The following is a 15,732-nucleotide window of genomic DNA, read 5'->3' on the forward strand; positions in this document are numbered from 1 at the left end:
ATCGGACTATCTGTCTTGGCTTTTTCTACAGTTAGCCATGGCTTGATGCACACAACTATTCGATTTTAATTCAAAATCAGCGGGCTCGCAATTAAAATACAAAAGATTTCATTTTAACCTAAATCTAAATTAAAGTCTCAAATTAAATGTAAAAGAAACACCTTCGAACCATCCTGCGTGTAGATGTTAACTTAATTGTTTAAGTATATTTTATGTTAAGTTAAGTTAAGTTAATTAATTGTTATAAATTAATTGTTTAAGTTAAGTAACTTAATTGTAAAAAATATTATTTTTTTTAACTATAGATATTGATTCGTCTAATGGCTGAAACTGGGATTTGTTAATGATAAATATCACAGCCTGAGTGTGAAATTGCCCGACCCGTCGAGAATTCATTCCGAAAACAACGCAAGTAAAGATTTTAAGGGCTCAATAGTCGATTTAATAAAATTGAACATTTTTTTTCTTTTTGTACACAATTACCAGATTACCCTAAAATCCTGATTTCCTAACATCTTTTACGAAACGCAACCAAAATTTTATTCACACGTTTTTTCGTTACTTTTGTACAGAGAAAATCGTACGGAATAGTGTAAGCCAAGAGAACGAAATAGTATAAGCCTAGAGAACGAAATAGTACAAGACAAAGCACAAAATCGCAAAGAAAAGAAGAACGAGGACATTAAACAGCCAGTGAAAAAAAAAAATTAAAATTATGCAAATATTTCGGTCAAGACCTTAACCGTCCTCACTGCAGAATAAACTGATAAAAATAATAAAAAAAAATCAACCTTGAAACAAAACTCAAAACTAAAATATGATGACCCTTTCTCAGTAACGGTGAAAGGGAGTTACCCTTTCACCGTTACTGAGAAAGGGTCACATTGCTGAGAAACTTTTACTGAGAAAACGGGTATAATATTGAAACAAAGCAGTGGAACAAAAATAACTTTAAATAATAAAAATCCGAATATTTTTACTTTACGTCCGGGAGCCTTTATTAACGGAAAGAAAAATGAATTAAGCTAAATTAAACGCAACTTATGAATAAAAAATAAATAAATAAAACTCACATCTTGACAACTTCCAAATACGACTGAACCAATCACTGCAAATAGCATGAATATCCAACACCGAATGACACACAGATTGTCTCTGGTATAATTTCAATTTTTTAATGAAATCTAGCCAAAAATGAAATATTATAATTAGCTGAACAATTTATATTTGTCCTAGGCTATCATCTATGGTTGAAATTACAAGGTTAAGATCTTGTAACTATAGAAGAAATCCAAGGTAAATATCTGGTAACAGGTCAAGAAAAGTTATGTATTATATATTGAATGATTTTTTTTATTTGCTAATTTAGCAGTTCCCCATATGCACAACTCGAAGAAACCATAAACAATTGAAATGGTCAGAGACCTTCAACGTTTTGTTCTCTTAGAACTAGGACTATTCCGCTTTCAGGTCGTGACTCATTTAAAGCGGCTCAATTCTAAGGTTGGCATTTTCTTGATTTAACTTAGCCAATAAAGTGGTGAGTATTAAAGTGGAGTAAGTCCATCTTTTTACTTTTCCAAACCACAAATCCATCAGCAAGCTGAAGCTTGGTATTTGTTTATGCTTTATGCACAGGACAGCGCACTTTAGTGTGTTTATTGCACGTTAAATGATAGAATTAAAAATTGTCAAAGCGAAAATCTGTTAGTTTGAATTATCTGTTTATATTTTTAGTGATTTTGCATATCCCCTGGCTCATGTCTTCTCACCTTTACCTTTTGATTTTTTGCTCTTACTGTACTAACCTTTCCCCTTTTTTAACCTTTTCCGGTGCAGCGGGAGACTTACAAGCTTGAAGCCATTGCAATGGACAGGGGATTCCCTCCGCTATCAAGAACTGTGGAGGTACAAATAGACGTCGTAGACAGGGCTAATAATCCACCTGTTTGGGACCAGACGGTCTATGGTCCGATATTCGTCAAAGAGAATCGAAATGTGGGAGATCGGGTTGTATCAGTTAAAGCGAGGTCGGTTGTTTGTGTGACTGCACCTTGTTGCGGTGTGGGCTTGCCTGCTAAGGTGGTGTCTTGCACGTAAAGCATTTTTAGCGTGTGTTCCGTCCTGTACTATGTCCTTAGTTTTAGGTTCAGTGTAGTGTGAGCAAACTTTACTAAAAGAGGGAATATACCCTTCTCCATTTGAAAGGTTATATTGTTTGATTGGATTAATCGAAATCAAACATAACAAATTTAATTATACAATTAAAATAATTTCTGAATTTAATCATAATTCTTTTTTATCTTTATTTTTTGAGGTTTTGCATTGTCTTAATCTTGCCTTAAAATTTGAATTTAGGTGAAAAACTTTGCCTTCTCCTGCCGAATAGAAATAAAATATATAAGAAATGGTAATGAAAGTGTACCTCTTTTTATAATTTTTTTTTTTGTATATTTAATGTTTTAATTTTATACATACATTTATAAAGAAAGACATTAGATTCAATTTGCATAATAATTTTCAACTAGAAAGAAAAGATGGCACTAAAAAAATATATAAAAAATAAAGTAATAATCAGATAAAAAATATTTTCAATTTTTAAGTCTGATTTTATTAAAAAGAATTTTTCTAAAAATAGACTCTTTCTATAGACCGTTCCACAAATTCTCGAATGCATTTGAAATTTATTATACTCTCTAAAAAGAAGCATAAGGATGTGCTCTAAGATTTGGAAATAAAATTAAGCCACCTGTAACCCAATAATGTGAAAGCTATTAAACAAAAAAAAAATCACTAAATTTCTCTCAATAACATTCAATTTAATCAAAGTCCTAAATCAGTTTGAATTTTCCAATATTTCCCAGTTTAGTTTGAAATATTCTTCTTGAAAACGACAGCTAAATCGAAAATTAATGGGATGGAAAAGTCTATTAAGATGGATAAGTCGTATTCTACTAAGCTACAATCTTTAAGAAGGTGCATAATTTGCAGTTCTCTAAAATTTGAAAATAATAATCACTAAATTTGTTTTTATAATATTTAGTTTAATTAAATATCAATACCATTTGCTACTCTCCAAGCTTTTTCTAGCTCAATTTCAAAGAGATTTATGCTTCCTTTTGGAAACGACGGTCGAATCAACAATTTGAGGAAAGGTCTATTAAGGCGGTTAAAATTTAACAGTGCCATCTAGATTTTCTATTGTCACGAGGTAACGGTTGCACACTCTCCACTAGTGTCTCGTCTTTTCTAAAAGAAGTGTGGAAAAATCTTCGTGTTAACGTCTAATATCTAACGTGTTAACGTCTTCGTGAAAACGTCTTCGTGTTTGATGTTTGTGGCGTCTTTTGTCGTCTTGCATGCATCGTGATTCTCAGCCATTATTAGTCACTAATATAGTCTTTTGTAGTTTTCTTAGCTGACACTTTTTTGTATGTTACTTAATCCTTTCTTCCGAACGCTCATCGAAGTTTAAAAAAGTTGCTAGTAGAGTAACCTTGTCATGGATTACTAACTAGCAGGTATGAATTTGCATTTAGTTTTATTTTATTATTGATAAGTAAAATGAAATAAAATGAAACAAGGGGGGTTTTTGTAAATCCAGATTCTTGGCGTTTCTTGAGCCTTTTTATAAAAATGATCAAAAAGTTTGTTGTAATATTTATTTTAGTGTTATTGTATAAACAAACACAAAAATGCGGGACTTTTTTTTATCGATGTAAAAAATGGAAAAAGAAGAATTAAATGGATATTAGATGTATCGGACGTTCCCGTCAAATCTCATAAGCTTATCTTTTAACAAATGAATATCGGAACATCAAATTTAATAACAACTGAACATCGGAATGTCATATCTCATAAACTGAACACCGGAATGTCGACATGCCTCCTATGAAAGCGTAATAAAATCGTTTGTCGATCGTCGAGGGTCGATTGCTTTTCTGACCTCAAGGTGTTCTAGGGGTAACTTCTAGGGTAAATCAAGTTTTTGAGGCTTCTTTTTGTAAATAAAAATGTTCTAAAAGCTTTTGCTATACTTCTTTTTTATGTACTGTTTTAAAGAAATATGACGACAAATTTGAAAGTATCTGACAAGTCATTCAGCATGAACTTGTCATTGTCATTGTCATTGTCATTATGATGAACTTGTCATTCTGACAAGTTCATCATATAATTCTTGGAAGACGAGCATAACTGAAAATATGAGTCAATTATCGCAAAAACAAAAAAGAAAGAGAAACCAAAACAAGATAATTTATTAAGCAGAAAATACTATACTGGCGCGCGAATTGGGAAAGGGGTAGGGGATATTTCCTTCCCCCCTTGATTCTTAAAAGCAACTTATTGTTATTTTGATTGAAAAAACTTCTCCCCCCCCCTCACAGATTTTGAAAAGTTCCTTGTTTTTTTCTTTGTTAAACAAATTGAAAAAATAATCTTCCCCTCCCCATCCTTCTTCATTTTCGTGAATGGCCGTCTCTGATTATGTAATATGTTTATTTCTTTCAACGATATATATTAGACAATATATTAACTGAAAAAAATGTTTCCAGAGAAGACCGGAATTAAAGTCATAATTTAAACTTAAAATTAACATTAATAGCTATCAGTGAATAAATGAAACGTAGAACGAACAGAATTTTCCATAATTATTCAAGTTAAAATTCGAATGGACATAAATTACCGCACAGTAGAGTAGTGTTAACGCCCCTTGAGCCTTCTAAAGGCCAAAGTGGCATTTGTGCTCTGAAGGAAACAGCTCTGACAGAAAACTCGGTGGTTTTTTATTTATCATAACATCAAAAACAACAAAACAAGGAAATATCCAGGGGGGTTAGGGGGTTTTACCTCCCCCTCTCCTCCTAAAATGTTTGCCTGACTCGTAAAAACGTAACAAAAATGAATATAAACAATTACTTATTGGGTTCCTTGAAGTTTTTTGTAACTTCCCCCCGAAAAAATCCTTTTGTAAATACCGCCTCCCCCCCCCCCCCCGAAAGAATAATCCTGGGTATGGCCCTGATGAAGATAGACGGACTTTTTAATATACTCATTCCTGGGGCTCTCAGCAATGGTGAATAACTTTTAAATATATTTTAAGCACATATTTAAAACCTTTAAAATATGCTTTAAGGCTTTAACGCTTCTACTTTCACCTTAAATGGTTTACAATTTTTAAAGAACCAATGAATGGTGCCATGAATCCCAAATGGATTTTGAGTTGCAATCAATTTCTTTATTCTATTTAGATTTAAACATGTAACATTTCACTGGAGCTAATTATTTAAATGTTCCCTCTTACTCCTTGATGGGGAGATATGTCCCTCTTGAGGCCAAAGAGTTAGTAATGGCTTAAGACTGTGTAAAGCCCCATCACTAAAAATACTTTATTCTGGTGAATATATTTGTTCACATTTCGGCAAAAACGAATCTCTATTATATGCAGATTGACAATAAATTATATTTATATAAATATAAATTAAGTTAAATTTGTATTTGGCTCAAGTCAGGTTTTAATTTTGTTTGAAGTTAACATTTTACACTGTTAATCCCATATTTCCGTTTTGCAGGGTCATATTCAATGGGGTTGCGCATCTAAAAATTGTGACCTTAACCTTGTACTCATTGAAGGGGAGACATTCTCCACCTCGAGGTCAACGAGTTGAATGTAGTTTCATATTATACAAAATCCCATAACTAGACACACTTTTATGTAGTGAACAAATTTGTCAACATTTTGGTGAAAATATATTCCTATAGTATGCAGATTGACAATTAATTAAACTTCTATATAATTTAGGTCTTAATTTGTATCAGACAGGTTTTAATTTTTTTTTTATCAAATTATGCGGTTCCTTTGCATGTTCCTGGTTTTATTTTTTTCACCTATTTTATAGGGTTATATTTCATTGTGACTGCTAATTTAAATTCTGATCTGTGTTTCTTACTCCTTGAAGAGGAGACATGCACCCATTCGAGGTCGAAGGGGGGGTTTCCTCTATCAAGTAACTACTTATGGAGAATAAAGCATATGCTGTAGATCGCATTGTTACATTTTTGTTATTCAACTGTATTTTTGTATATTATAAATTTCAACGAGATATTTCATTAATTTTATGTTTTTTATATTTAGCTCCGGTATTGAGAATAATCCTACAGTTTTTTACCGCCTTATCCGTGGATCAACAGCTCAAACTAACAAATACGACACTTTTTATCTTCAACAACGGAACGACAATGGTCATACATGGGCTGATATTAAAGTCAACCACCCCCTTGACTATGAGAGTATTAAGGAGTATAACTTGACTATCCGAGTCGAGGTAAGTACACGTCAATCATAGTCAATCGTCAACACGTCAATCACATCTGTTGTTTCGAATTTTAGTAAGCTTAGGAACCTAATATTAATATTGTCTAGGGAATACAGACTATAGATGGCAACACATATTTCTTATAGTAAGATTTTTTTTGTGCCAAACAAAGGGAATTATTTTGCACTAAAAAAAAGACGTAGAAAGAGAAAAACCGACTGTAAAGTCTGATTATTCTGAACTGAGACAAAAGTAAAATGAAACGTTTCATCCAATACAAACTGATACTTCCCCCCTCCCTTCAGAGGGTTAAAAGTCTCACCGCTTGTAGGAGGTAGAGGCGAGAGCAGTATCTATAGGAGAGCACACATGGAAAAAGAGAACCATGCTATTAAAAGTACAAACTAGTGTGACGTTTGGGAAGAAAAGTACTTTTCTCTCTTAAGCAGAGAAGATGAGTGTTAGAAGCATATTAGGTTTACCATTTCCTGGGGAAAAGGATCATTGGGACTAATTTTATGGAAGAATTCCTCTTCGTATTGTCGTATAATTACAGCGCTTGTTCAATGCAATTAATGTGCAGTGTTCTTATGAAGCAAAATCGTGAAATAAAATATTTCGTGCCGCACGCTGAAAAGAGGAGTATTTGATGCATCTAAGGACACTTGTTGGGGGGGGGGGGAGGGGATAGCATTTGCTGGGTGATGAGATCACTGGAAATAATTATTGGGTGGATTATGGGAAGGTTATATTGGGTGGTTTCTGTTTGAAGTTTGACTCTTTCTCTTAACTCTGCTTTTTAAAATAGTAAAAATCTTTAGCGTAAAAAGCGGGGCGTTGAGGAGGAAAAGCCCCTTTCATGTACTAAGTAATTTCTGTTCGTTTTAAGTTTTAATGTCACTCCTGACTTTCAGTTAAAAGAAAAACTATTTTTTATTTAATTTCTGGGCGTTTTTGAATTAATACATGTTTTGATCTTGGCTCTCCGCACATAAATAATTAAAATGAAATATGCATATTATTTTTTTTTGGCTTAATGGCTTTCTCATAGTTATAATCGGAAGATGTTGAGGAAAAAAAGAGCGAGGGAGAAGGCCTAGTTGCCCTCCAATTTTTTGATTACTTAAAAAGGCAACTAGAACTTTTGATTTTTTACGAACGTTTTCATTAGTAAAAAATATACCGAACTTACGAATTAACTTACGTAACGAACTTCTATATTCATATGTTTTTATTCCGTATATGAGGGGGTTCACCCCCTCGTCTATACCTCGCTCTTTACACTATAGCTTAAATTTTGTCCCAATTCCTTAAGAATGACCCCTGAGTCCCAAAGGCCGTGGAATAATTAGCTGAAATTACTAAAAAAAAACTTAAGCTTAAAGAGCGAGGTATTACGAGGAGGTAAACCCCTCATATGCGTAATAATTTCTGTCCGTTTTAAGTTTTGATGCTGCTCCTTACTTTCAGTTGAAAAAAATTTTCATATATATTTTTTCATTGTTTTTTTTTAATAATGCTAGAAAATCCTGCGCCCCCTTCATTGAAATTCTCTTCCCCCATGACAAATCCCTCCATGGAAAGATCATTCCACGTAACCCCCCCCCCCCTCAAAGCAAAATCCCCCTGAAAACGTCTGTACACATCCCAATAACCATTACTATACGTAAACACAGGTCAAAGTTTGTAACTTGCAGCCCCTCCCACGGATAATGTTTGTTGAAAGGCCCAAAAACGAAACTTTGCAGTTGCAGCTACTATAAATGATGATTTTGGAACCCAAACCTGAACTATCAAACTTGATTAAGATTTAAAAATCGACAACCTGGACCATCAATTGTGGCAACACAAATACGGGCAGCTAAAGCTAATGCCATTGCTAAATTGTCTTAGGTAATCAAAATCCAAAAACGTGTCAAAAATAAAAATGAAGAGCAAAGACACAGGCGGTTAGAAGAACAGCGGCGGCGTATCAAAAATGAAAATGAAGAGCAAAGACACGTGGATAGAAAACATGCGACAAAGAACATGTGAATGAGTCAGTGAAATCAACCTTGAGGGCGAGAATCAAAACGTATCAAAATTTAAAATGATAGCAATTATGATTGTGTTTGGGATTTTGACATGGATAAGGTCATCAATGCCTACCATACCTTTGAAAATCAAAACCTGGACTAGATAAATTGTTGGAAGAAAAACAAGTTTTGTCCCACCAACTGAACAACTAAAAGAAACAAAGGTTCGGCGATATGTCTTTCATAATGACAAAAGACAAGCCGAGGCAAAAGAAGGAGTTTTTGTCCCACCACCTGCACAATTACAAGAAACAAAGGCTCAGCGATGTATCTTTAGTAATGACAAAAGACAAGCCGAGGCAAAAGTTAAAGATCCAATAAAAAAAACTTAATTTTACAAAGGCACTACTTTTAATTTAAGGTCTATTTGAACGTCATGACATCAAGAAAAGGCTCAAATTGTCTGCGTTTAGAAGACAAGTGACAGTGAGAATCCATATATAGAAGCGTGCCGTGTGCCGGGGCCCGGTACTGTCTATATATTAATCTGTTAATAATTTAGTAATTTCATTTCATAAGCTTTATTACTATTCAGAGAACAGTACATGACCTAAACAAAATCCATCAAACAATCATCAAACATCAAAAATCCATCGATGATCAAACAAAAGTTGTAACCGTGAGAAACTGAGGGGTTGAGATGAGTGTACTGCTTCCCTATAAATGGGCTTTACATCTATAGGGCTACAATATAGGGCTATTTCACATTTGTAGGGCTACTCCGCTATAATTGTGAGTATTTTGTGTTTTTCACATTTTTGGCTTTATAGAACAATGGTGTGCAACAACTGGGGTCGGAAGCAACGATTTACATAGTTTTGGAGGATGTCAATGACGAAATACCCCTTTTCACTGAGCGGGAGCAAGAGACAGTCCTGGAAGGTGAACCGATTGGAACACCAGTTACTCGAGTGAATGCTATCGATAAGGATGGTACATTCCCGAATAACCAGGTAATTGTTCTGTCATTAAGAACAAACCTATCATTTATTTGTAGTAATTACTACTCTATAAGTGCTCTATAAGGAAAAGCTTTGTTCGGAAATGGAGGGAACTTTAGAGCTTCCTTTTATACTGGAAGAAAAGATTGTTGAAAAGTAAGAAAAAACCTGAAAATAATTGAAAAAATAATCCCTCTCGATTTAAGAAACATGGTTGTGGTTGTGGGAAACATTTAAAAAATTGGTTCACAATCCTTATGAATTAAATATGTTCCAAGTCCGATCTTTTTTTTTTGTCCTCTTCAGTTCCTAGGACAGCATTTTTATTAGGTGATTATTATTACAGGGCCATTATAATTATAATTATAATAATTTAATTTTTTAAATTATAATTTTAAAATTATAATTTTTATCGGGCCATTTGATCGTCTTTGAAAATTACCTTTAATAATTAATCATTTAATTATTAATCAAGGTAATCAAATTGATTATTCAATTACTCAAGGTAATCAAAATTACCTTTAACATTAATCTATTATGCACTCACAACGTTCTTCAGCTGAACTTTTTTGCAATTAAAAATTTGGACCTGAAACAAAAAACTTTCCTGTGAATTGACAGCAGTCAATTTCGAAATCACGGGTATCTGGGGTTCCTAATATAATATATAAAGGGGTATACTAGTATAATTATATGACTAATGTAATATAGGTATCTACTTACATAAATATCCACTGCGTGACTTGAGTGAAGCTTTAGTAAATGGATTTATAGCTGAATTCATAAAAAGATCCATTAGTTCGGATTACTCCTTGAATTTGGATTAATCTGTTAATAGATTAATCCATTAGTTAATTCAAAATTCATTAATTTGCAAATTAGGATGGACTATTTTATCTAAAATAACTAATGGTAGACTATTAACAATAGTGCTGCTGTGTTTGAACCTTGTACATAATTTGGGTTTAGGGATTAAAATAATTTCAGTTAATTCAAATCAATTAAAAACGATAATTAAGATAATGTAGATTAGTTGAATTTACGAAACTGAATTACGAATATTTTGAAAAACTACTCGAAACGCATGAGCTAGAGTTCAGAATTTAAAGTTTATTTGCAGTTATTTTGCATTATATGCAATTAACTGCATATAATTTGCAATTAATTAAAAAAAGACAAATTTTTTGTAAGCAAACAGCTAAGTTGAATCCTAAAACGAGCAAAAATCCTTGTTTTGGAGTATATGCGACGTATATCTATAAAACTGTGTCAAATAAGCCAACGTTTTTGTAGGACATTTCCCTGTATTTGTAGAACTTCGAAAAGAACTTGCATTTTCCACCATGTTCATTCTAATGTGTTAGTTTCCAACTCGGTTTCCGTTTTCCGTACCCTATAGTTTCCAACCCTATTTCTGTTTTTGCAAATATCTTCTTTATCTTCCTATTTAGTAGGAAATTAATAAATAAATTTCACTTCCCGAATATTACTGAAAAGCTGACTGGTTTACACAAATCGGAAACAGCATCGGACTTCGGAATCGGACTTCGGAAACAGTGTATTGGCGATTGTCGCCTCATCGCTGCTTAATTCATTTTTTTCATTAAATTATTTATTTAATGTCATTGTCGTTTAATTATTTTGGGTGATCTATTGTTGTTAGTTTTTTTGTTGTTTTTTTGTGCAACGTTATTGTTGATTTTCGCTTGTATTTACTCCACTGTTTATACTTTTATGTAAGTGGGTTATAAATAAATATATATTTCAAGCTTTTTTCACAATGCCGAAAAAGAATTTTCGATTTGAACTTTTATTGTTAACATAAATTGAAATAATAGTCACCTTTCATTAACTGGCTGTTAATCACAATATTTCTCACTACACAGTTTTTTAAGCGCGTTTTTAATTTTTGTGGCTATTATAGGCCGTATTTCGCGCTTTACTAGGTTGGAGGTATTACTGCAACCGTGATACAACGTGAGAAGTGTTACATTGGGTGAAAAAGTATTTTTAGAAAAAAGGAACCACTGTTATTCCAAAGTGAACTGTTAAAATTAATTTTTTTTTTCCTGCTACAGAAAAAACTGAAATTTCCAGGATTAAAATTAAAAGCCTAGGTCGGTAATGAAGCAAACATTGCTAAATTTTTTTTACCTCGGCTGGAATTTTTTGACATCTTCTCGGCTGGAATGTCTGTAAAGACTAATAAGGAGGGGAAAAAAAGTAAATATGCTTGTTAAAATCGGTGAAATATGATCCACTTTGGACCATTAATTTTCTCTTTTTAACAGGTATTGGACTTCAAAAAGGTAAGGTCACATCCAGGGGGATACGGCCTTACCAGGTTTGAACTCACCCTAGAGATTAGCAGGTTTAAACTCCCCCCTCCTCGTAACATTTTGGTCTGACTCGTAAAAAAGTAACAGAAATACCTTAAACAAATTTTTCCTGGCTTCACATCCTTGAGGCAATTACCACTTACTTTTTTTCTCTTAAATATGCCAGTCTTCTACTCTTTTATTATGATTGTCATATTCAGCATTTTTTTCTTCGAAATATAGGTTTTCTACGGTATTGTACGCTCTCCAAGGAACGAAGGCCGGGATTATTTTGAAATCAATGAACAAACAGGAGAAATTTTTACAAAAGTGGTTTTCGATCGCGAGAAGCAAGGCGCTTATGCTTTAGAAGTTGAAGCCAGAGACGGTGCTCCTTCTGCAAGACCCAACAGCAATGGCCAGCCAAATTCAGGTAACCATGATATTTTCAATAAGAAAAAGATTTTAATTGGACCGTACCCAGAAGGTGGGAGGAGTTGCCTGGTTTGAACCCCGCCTAAAAAAAACCTCTAGGCTGGTCTAGACAAACCTCAGGCAAACCTTCCTCGTAATAATTCCTTATCTATTCTTTCGCCTAGCCAATTTAGATCAAACACCAAATTCAGTCTTGAGTATTTTCATAGAAAAAAAAAGTCAACTCGGCTTTACCGGAAGCTGAAAAAGTAACGAAGTCCCCGAGTTATGCCCCATCCTCCCCTCTACCCAAGGGAAAAATATGAACCATTCTTAACTCATTGCATGACAATTAAACATGCATGAGACATCGTAAAATCAATTTCTGGACTTGCATTTTTTGACACTAAATCTTGTGCTCATAATAGTAAGGCTGTCTTCTCATTCCGCAACTATATTGATTTCATTAATAATATATATTAAGTTGTTAATAACTATACTAATAGCTGATTTTGGCTTTTCTGCCCTTATTGAAAAAGATATTCTAAAGATAATTTGGACATTGATAATTTTATATCAAGCACATATGATTCATTAGAATTGTTAGAATTCGAAGTGAATTAAACATTTCTCGAATTAATTCCCTTATCTTAACGATGCTGAACTAAAGCGGTTATATTACCATTTTTAAATGTTTTTCATAATCTCGTTTCTATAAAAAAAAATACTAGAATAAAACTTGTATTGCTTCTCAATTTACAGAATTTAATAGAAAACGGCTACAATTTAGAGGATTGTCTTAAATTAAATTTAGATTGTCTTTCGTAAACCGGATTGCCTCTTATATAATTTCAGTTTGGCAATCTTTTGTCATTTCTATATGCTTATTCAGGCTATTTACACTGATTTTCTTTATGTTCCGTATTTTCTTTATATGTTGCGTTTAATTTAATTTAGCTTTAACTATTTTCCCGTTGCATCTTCTATATCCGTAGTATAGAATGAAATTTCCGGTTAATAAGACAAAGTCAACGTTCTAGAACAATCTTAGTCACCTGCTAGGAGTTCTTCTGTGGTTCATTCTGTTTTCTAAATTAATTAGTTTCTAGAATAATCCTAGAATAGTCCTAGAACGTTCTAGAATAGTCCTAGTTACCTGCTAGAAGCTCTTCTATGATGCGTTCTGTTTTGTAAATTAATTAGTTTCTAGAATAGTCCTAGAACGCTCTAGGATAATCATAGTTGTCTGCTAGAAGCTCTTCTGTGGTTCGTTCTGTTTTGTAAATTAATTAGTTTCTAGAATAGTCCTAGAACGCTCTAGGATAGTCATAGTTGTCTGCTAGAAGCTCTTCTGTGGTTCGTTCTGTTTTGTAAATTAATTAGTTTCTAGAATAGTCCTAGAACGTTCTAGGATAGTCATAGTTGTCTGCTAGAAGCTCTTCTGTGGTTCGTTCTGTTTTGTAGATTAATTAGTTTCTAGAATAGTCCTAGAACGCTCTAGGATAGTCATAGTTGTCTGCTAGAAGCTCTTCTGTGGTTCGTTCTGTTTTGTAGATTATTTAGTTTCTAGAATAGTCCTAGAACGCTCTAGGATAGTCATAGTTGTCTGCTAGAAGCTCTTCTGTGGTTCGTTCTGTTTTGTAAATTAATTAGTTTCTAGAATAGTCCTAGAACGCTCTAGGATAGTCATAGTTGTCTGCTAGAAGCTCTTCTGTGGTTCGTTCTGTTTTGTAGATTAATTAGTTTCTAGAATAGTCCTAGAACGCTCTAGGATAGTCATAGTTGTCTGCTAGAAGCTCTTCTGTGGTTCGTTCTGTTTTGTAAATTAATTAGTTTCTAGAATAGTCCTAGAACGCTCTAGGATAGTCATAGTTGTCTGCTAGAAGCTCTTCTGTGGTTCGTTCTGTTTTGTAAATTAATTAGTTTCTAGAACGCTCTAGGATAGCCATAGTTGTCTGCTAGAAGCTCTTCTGTGATTCGTTCTGTTTTGTAAATTAATTAGTTTCTAGAATAGTCCTAGAACGCTCTAGGATAGTCATAGTTGTCTGCTAGAAGCTCTTCTGTGGTTCGTTCTGTTTTGTAAATTAATTAGTTTCTAGAACGCTCTAGGATAGCCATAGTTGTCTGCTAGAAGCTCTTCTGTGGTTCGTTCTGTTTTGTAAATTAATTAGTTTCTAGAATAGTCCTAGAACGCTCTAGGATAGTCATAGTTGTCTGCTAGAAGCTCTTCTGTGGTTCGTTCTGTTTTGTAAAGGAATTAGTTCATTTGAGCATCACCAAGTGAGAAATATAATTTCTTATACTTTTGCCCGTGGTACTTCTCATGGTATTAAGTATAGTACTTACTAACAGGGGTACCAATCTGAGGGAGGAACCCCCTGATTTTGAACAAAAATTGTTTTGTATTTTGATCGATAAAATAAAACAAAATTACAAAATTGGCCCTCTAGGTTTTGAAAATACATGTTTTTATCTACATTTGAAAAACTGAAAAAATCCCCCCCTATATTTTCTTGAATTGGTGCCCGTGCTTCCTATCTTTTGTGTAGAGGTGCAGTTTCTTTACACTTCTTTGAAAAAGATTAATATTACTGATTACTTCATGGGCTTCAGAAAAAGTGTGACTCGTTCATGAAAAATAAAATATTGTTCATAAAATTTAAGAACAACAAGTCCAAACATGCAAAATTATTACAGTAAAGCCTTAAACATAATAACCAGAAATGGGGTCACCCCCTCAAAGAATCCTAAATTTTTTCCCTTTTTTGGGGGGCACTTTTTATTGAATTATCAAATAATTAATTGTTGTGCTTCCTCCCCCCCCCCGGGGGAGTCCGTGTCAGATGTCAGATGGCCACCCTGTAGTAGTTTTTTAAGGTATTTTTGGATTCAATTTATTTTGTTATCTTTCATCTTTTTATGCTGTTTTTTTTTTTCACCTATTGCTGAAGACAAGGGAGTAAGAACAAGAACGAAAAATTGTGAGTGAGAAAATAAGGAAGGGACAGTCGAAATGGTTGTTTACTGCATCCTAAGCAGTATCTGGTCTGTTCATGAAGCTGAACATACGAAAAAAAAACTAGGATGAACTTGCATCTTTTTTGGCTTCTACCTAGCTTTGAGAATCTAGGAGGGTATTCAGGTTACGTAATTTATTAACTTCACAAAATAAATATCGTAGAAAAAAAATGAAATTATATCTCAATTTTTCAAATTGTAAATGAAAAATGAATCATTGTCTCTGAGAAATCGCTAGAGAAACATTAATAAGAGATAAGATAATTAATTAAATACAAAAAAATATAAATGTTATTAATAAAATATAAGAATAAGGTAATTATTTCTAAAAGACTATCAGAAGATCTAATAGAGCCGGACTCGCCTCTTATGTCAGGTAACTGTTAAAAAAAAAAAAAAATCAGAAACAACCAGAAAAAATCAGAAAAGAAATCAGAAAAAATCAAAACAAGATGAATGTTAATAATTAAGCAAACAAGAAATCTGTCAAATGTAAAAATGGTCAACAAAAAATTAACAGAAACTAGCAAAATATAACATTCAAAAATTTCGGGCCTTTCCAAATAGAAAGACACGAATATGGATCCCTATTTCATTATATATGGAAAACATATTTTTCAAAAATCATTATAAATATGTTTATCCCAAAATA

General features: G+C 33.2%; 1 protein-coding gene across 1 annotated transcript in view; it reads left to right on the forward strand.

The window, feature by feature from the left end:
• LOC136033272 (neural-cadherin-like) overlaps positions 1–12,081 on the forward strand; it is a gene marked incomplete at its 3' end in the record, with an annotated part of 123,706 nt that extends 111,625 nt beyond the window's left edge. The window contains 3 exon segments of the mRNA XM_065714029.1: positions 6,134–6,323; positions 9,160–9,342; positions 11,892–12,081. Coding sequence (XP_065570101.1) covers positions 6,134–6,323; positions 9,160–9,342; positions 11,892–12,081 — 563 coding nt within the window.
• Positions 12,082–15,732: the final 3,651 nt, after the last annotated feature.

This window comes from Artemia franciscana, chromosome 11 (genome assembly GCF_032884065.1).
Source record: "Artemia franciscana chromosome 11, ASM3288406v1, whole genome shotgun sequence".
NCBI classification, from domain to species: Eukaryota; Metazoa; Arthropoda; class Branchiopoda; order Anostraca; family Artemiidae; genus Artemia; species Artemia franciscana.